Raw genomic sequence first — 5,880 nt, 5'->3', positions numbered from 1 at the left:
AAACAACTTTTCATTTTCACTAAAGGGGGAAATGGATCGAAAGAAATTCAAACACACACACCAAACACCAAAAAAAACACACACAAACTCTCTCCCATATACTCTCTCTCTTATCAAGCTGTACGCTCCGGATTTTTACACGAGGTTAGTAAGACCTTCATCTTTCCTTTGTTTCTTTTTGTTTTTTTTTTTTGGTAATTTTGGCCGGTGGTGGTGTTTGACGGGGTTAGGGTTGGACGGTGGTGAGTTTGACAGTGGTGAATTTGAGGGTGGTTGTGTTAACGCTGGTTGTGTTGACGGTTGTTAGGTGTTTGACGGTGGTTAGGTGTTTGACGGAAGTTAGGGTTTGACGGTGGGGCTGCGGTCGTTGTGTGGGTGGGTTGTGGAGGTGGATCGAATGGTGGTGGGTGTTTGACAAGGTTAGGTTGGGCGGTGGGCTGCGGTGGTTAGGGTTTGAAGATGGTGGAGATTGACAGTGGTTTGGGTTTGACGGTGGTGGCGTTTGACGGTGGTTATGGCTGCGGTGGTTAGGGTTTAATGGTGGTGGAGATTGACGGTGGTTAGGGTTTGACGGTGGTGAGGTTTGACGGTGGTGAGGTTTGACGGTGGTTAGGGTTTGATGGTGGGTGGTGGTAGGTCGGCTGTGGTGGTGGTGGTGGCGGGTCGGCTGTGGTGGTGGTGGCGGGTTGGTTGTGGTGGTGGTGGGTCGAAACGAACCGAAACGAAATAGTTTATAAACGAATTGAAACGAAATAGTTTTCAATTCTATAAAATTGATGAATAAAAAATGTTTTAATTTAATTAATATTTGACATATATTATATTTGAATATAAAATTGGTTAATAAAAATTGGTAAAAGTTTATTAGTATTTGACACGTAATCGAAACGAAATATTTTATAATGATATATAAAATTAATTAATAAAATATGTTATAATTTTATTAATATTTGACACGTATTATATTTTAATTGTTGTAGAGAACCATTGTGATTGTAAAGATGGATACGGATTATTACAACTTCTCATACGTATCACAAGTTAAAAAAAGGTCTATACGCCGCTCATAGGTCAAAGAGAGGCGTGTAGATCTACGAATTCTTATACGTTGCGTATAGGGTGATGAGTGTTGTATATACTTATTTTTTTGTGAAAAGTTGGTAGAAAATGTATTTCTATACGCCCCTCATTGACCTATTAGCGACGTATAGAAGTTTTATTGCCTTTTATAGCTATAAACAAGTTCCTATCCGGAAGTACATACGGAAAATATTTTTTTATAATATAAAATATACAATTCGTTTTATAAAAACATTTTATAATAAATATGGTGTTTTTATAATAATATTTAATAAAAAAACATATGCACATTTTATTTATTAAAAACGATGATATTTATAACAATAGGGGGATGTACATTTGAGAAAAAAATTTAATTGAGAAGAAAAAGAATAAAAGGGTATAATTGTAAGATGTTAAGTAGTTTTTCATTCATCTCATTTATTATTATCTTTAAGTAATTAATTACTCATAAAGATTATCATTATTTACACTATTTTTTTTTGCCTACACACATAAAATGTTATCCTACACATTTCGAAATTTATCCTACACAACTCGTAATTTATCATATACACCTACTAATTTTTCCTACACTCTAGATTAATTTTTTTTTATTTTTTGAAAAATATATATTTTGAAAAATAAAATACAAATTTAATGTAGTTTGCTATTAAAGAGGAAGACTACAAATTAGTGATCTATATAAGTTTACAAATATACCCTTATATTAAAATTAAATGAAAATATTAAATAAAATAAAATGAGTCATTCTTATTCTTATTGGTTTGAAACATATTCTTTTTTCTTCTTACAAATTTTTTATTCTCATTTGAACCCTGCACTATAACAATACTTGATAAATAAAAACAAATAAAAACTTGATGTTTTATAATATACACCCATTTTCTATAAAAACATTTCATAAAAAATATGAAGTTTTTAATAATATTAATAATAATAATATTTAACCAAAAAACATATGCACAATTTTCATTAAAAACAATGATATTTTCTATTAATACTTAATAAATAAAAAGCAAATAAAAACATGACGTTTTATAATATTAACATATTTTTTATAACAACATTTTATAAAAAATCTATGAATTTTCTTATATTAATATTTCACAACTTCTCCATATTAAAACATCCGTGATATTAAATAAAGTTTCATATGGTACATCCCAATGGGTCAAAAGCAGCCGTATACGTATACGGCTATGAGGGGCGTATGGGGGGCCCATTTTCAGATGTATAGGGCAATGAGGGGAGTATTTGGTTTGGGGATGTATAGATACTTTTACGGGGATGTGTGTATACCTCCACCGTACAGAAAATGTTCCTTTCGATCCAATATGATTTTGTGGATCATTGAATAGGGTTTTATAATTGAAAAGAAAAAAAACAAATGGAATCCACTTTTAGACAGTCCACAATTATTTCAAATAAGTTTATTTCCACAATTATTGCAAATAAAGTTTATCGGGTGGCCCGGGTGATAATAAAATATGAAAAAGCCCGACAAAATTATCATCATTTGCTTATCGGGTCATATTCATAGGTTTTGTTGGAAAGTGATCAGTGCTGCGAATGGATTACTTTATTCAAGCAGCAGTAGCTTTAAGGAAGAGCATGATTCATGTGTTTCGGTAATATATTTAGTCACCGTCCGTAATCCATCCTTGTTACTGTCTTGCTATCTTATACATTCGCAGCTTTGAAACATAGCAAGTAATTAATTGTCAAGTCTTTCTAAACACAAAATCCAATCCTAATTAGCTCAACCCGCATTATTTCCACCACCCAACTTCAGTTTATCATATCTCCATCAAATCAAATCATCAGTTAATTTCTTCCTCTGGAGTTATGGGTTACAACTCAACAGATGGTTATCTTGAAATTTTGGATGAACTCAGCGATGATCAATACAGCCTTCCAGAAGACATGATTAATTCGTTGCTGGGTTACGTAAAGTCTATATACCGATCAGATTCGCAAAACAATTATGCCAAACCTATGTTATGGATTGGGATGTATATCGCCATAGCATCTCTGGTTTGCATCCTTGCCATGGTGGCAGATTTATTACATGGTTTGCGTAGCAGAAAGCTATGGTTTCCGTGTAGATTTTTTAGAATTAATGCTGCTTACCTCTCTCTAATAGCTATTGCAATGAAGTTACCAGTGGATCTAAGTGGTTCCATGCCTGGTAATGTGGACCAAGCCGGAAAGCTCGGAAGCATGGCCTTTATGTGCACCATGATGGCGAATTTACTGCCTTGTTTAGGTACTATGGATAGCAATGAACTTTTGTCAAACATCACAGCTTTGGGTATTCTTGTAATCACCTTGGTTGCGAATGTAATCATACAAATTCAAACGGGCGTTGTGTCATACAGTGAAAATGCTCGTATTCTTGAGCTTGTTGCTCCTAAATATGATGTCAAATCACTGGGCGTACGTAAACATCGCAATGCAATACTAGCCTGGATTTATGTGAATTTGTTACTTGTGTTGTTGATAGTGCACGTGTGTTCGTGTTTAGCGATTCTAAAATCCAAAAAGATTATACAATCAAGATACGAAGAACGCCATGAAAGAGCTTCAAAAGACATCCAACCATCATCAGAAGAATTAACAGTTGATAAGTTGCAAAAGCATGTGAGGAACCACTGGATCATGGCAGGGAGTGGCAGTCCCGAATTCATAACAGCTTGCTTTCGTACCACATCTGCTTCCGGGGTAATATGTGTTTTAGTCACTGTCTTGCACACTCTTACTATCTCCTGGACGATTAAATCTGGTTGGGGTAAAGACGACTTTGATTCGGATTATAGTTGGTCCATGAAAGTGATTCTAATAGTACAATTTATCGGAGTGGTGATTGGTACAATTGCTCCGCTTGCTAGATGCTTCGCAACCTTAAGCTTTCAAGTGTCCTCCGATATCATTTCAAAATACTTTAAGGTCTTTGAAGTAGAAGGCTATTGGACTAGCAAGTTATATGAATGGAGACGTGCTAGCATAAAACTCCCATTTCGAAGCCGCCCCAAACTCGAGGTGGTCACGGAGAGTTTGAAAAGGATAATTCTCAGACCTTGTATGGAACTTCAGGAGGGAGTTGTGGTGTTGTGCAAGATAATATCTTTGGTCCCGTTTGTTTTTATGATATGTATCGTGTATTGTAAATGTTGTTTGAAGTGGTTAGTGAAGGCTGACAACTTTGATGAAAACAAAGATCTTCGCCAGTATGTTTTGCCTCTTGAAAATGAGATGGAGCTTGCTGACAGAACATTGGATCGCCTTTCAAAGTCTGTGAACCGATTGATCGAAAAGGGTGAAAAAGCACGACCCCAAGATCTTGAAATCCTGATAAAAAATTCAGATAGTGGTCTTAAAGGAGTTGCAAAGTTTGACCACATTGATCACCATCGTGTTCCATCTTTACTATCAAAAGTACAAGATCAAGAATTTTGGAGCTTACCAGTTGTAAGCTTAACAACCATTGCCATTTCTCTTCTTGAGAAAGAAAGTAATGAAGTTAAAAGCTTGTTAAAAAGTGTGTGGGAAGGTCTAAGATATGTCACACTGGTGGAAGAAAGTCTCAATGTTACCGATGACAATGTAAGCCTTCAAAAGGAAGCTGATACTTTGTGGAAAGAAGTTCTTTACGACCAAAAATGGTTAGGGATCGACATTCCATTTTCTAAAGAGAAATCAGCTAAACACTTTGTTGAATGCTTAGGACGCGACGTTGGCGACTCTCCAGATCCAGCAAAAACAGCTCAAAAGATTGTTGAATGGTTCAGGGATACATCTAAAAACATAGATAAAATCAAAGGAGGCATGGATGATGATCCCATACACCGGTCTGTCTGTGCCAACTCAATGTATCATATAACCAAAACAATCCTGCTTACCTACGAAGCCAACGTTGACGACAGTGTCAGCCGAAAAAATCTTTTTGATAGTCTATCATCAATGATCGCTGACATAATAGCTGCTTGTCTGACCAACTTACCACAAGTCATAAAAAAGAAATGCCACAATAGTGCGATAGAGAAATGGGAAGGCAGTGTCAAAGATGCAGCCCTACTTCTAGGTGAGACTAAAGAAATAATCAAAACCCTTTATGAAGATCACGGTAAAATTATTTCAGGCATGAATCCAAGTGACTTGCCATTTATCAACAAGTGGCGCGCACATTTAGGGAATCCCTAATTAATTCCTTAAAACCATTTTGGTTCTTCAAGCAAGTAAGATCATGTTTATTTTTCCGATTTCCTACTATTATATATAGTTGTACTAATTAATGTATGAATTTAATTGCAGTGTCTGATTTTCCAGGATGATCGAATAAGCTCTTTCAAGAAGTTAGTTTGCATGATTTATTTTCCAGTATGTAAATTGCTTTCAGTTATGTATATATGTGTGGTTTGACGAACCTTTGGATGCATTTGTTGTCTGATCTTAGTTATTGGTATAAATGTTATCGTGTTTGAATGGTTGCTACTATTTGGGGTTGTTCGAATTAGCACACTTGGATGTATGGGAACCCAACAAAACGAGACACATTTCCTAAAACCATTGTGGTGTTAATTTTTTATAATCAAATGGGTTCGATACCTTCTAACCTAAATTAATCTCATAGTCTTTTTGCCTATCAAGCACTTGATCGGATTCATTTATTTTGGATGTATGCAATGGCGTAGCTTTGTGTAGGTCCGGCTAGGAGGATCTAGTCGCCTAATCCTTGTATACTAACCAACCCAGTTGTGCGGAATCCAACCGGGAAAGCAAACCGAGATAGAACACGCA

The 5,880-nt window shown here is 35.5% G+C and overlaps 1 protein-coding gene across 1 annotated transcript; it reads left to right on the top strand.

Annotated features, from left to right (window-relative positions):
• The first annotated feature begins 2,647 nt into the window (after positions 1-2,647).
• On the top strand, positions 2,648-5,577 carry LOC110926111. Its single transcript, XM_022169855.2, has 2 exons — positions 2,648-5,318; positions 5,395-5,577. Exon 1 carries the CDS (start codon positions 2,929-2,931, stop codon positions 5,281-5,283), a length of 2,355 nt encoding a protein of 784 aa, XP_022025547.1. The 5' UTR covers positions 2,648-2,928; the 3' UTR covers positions 5,284-5,318; positions 5,395-5,577.
• The last annotated feature ends 303 nt before the right edge of the window (positions 5,578-5,880 follow it).

This window comes from Helianthus annuus, chromosome 10 (genome assembly GCF_002127325.2).
Source record: "Helianthus annuus cultivar XRQ/B chromosome 10, HanXRQr2.0-SUNRISE, whole genome shotgun sequence".
Taxonomy (NCBI): domain Eukaryota; kingdom Viridiplantae; phylum Streptophyta; class Magnoliopsida; order Asterales; family Asteraceae; genus Helianthus; species Helianthus annuus.
The sequence above is the reverse complement of the archived record's forward strand: the minus strand, read 5'-3'. Positions and strand labels throughout refer to the sequence as shown.

Coding starts and splice junctions, on each gene's coding strand:
- LOC110926111 (XM_022169855.2), top strand. CDS start 2,929: ATGGGTTACAACTCAACAGATGGTTATCTTGAAATTTTGGATGAACTC.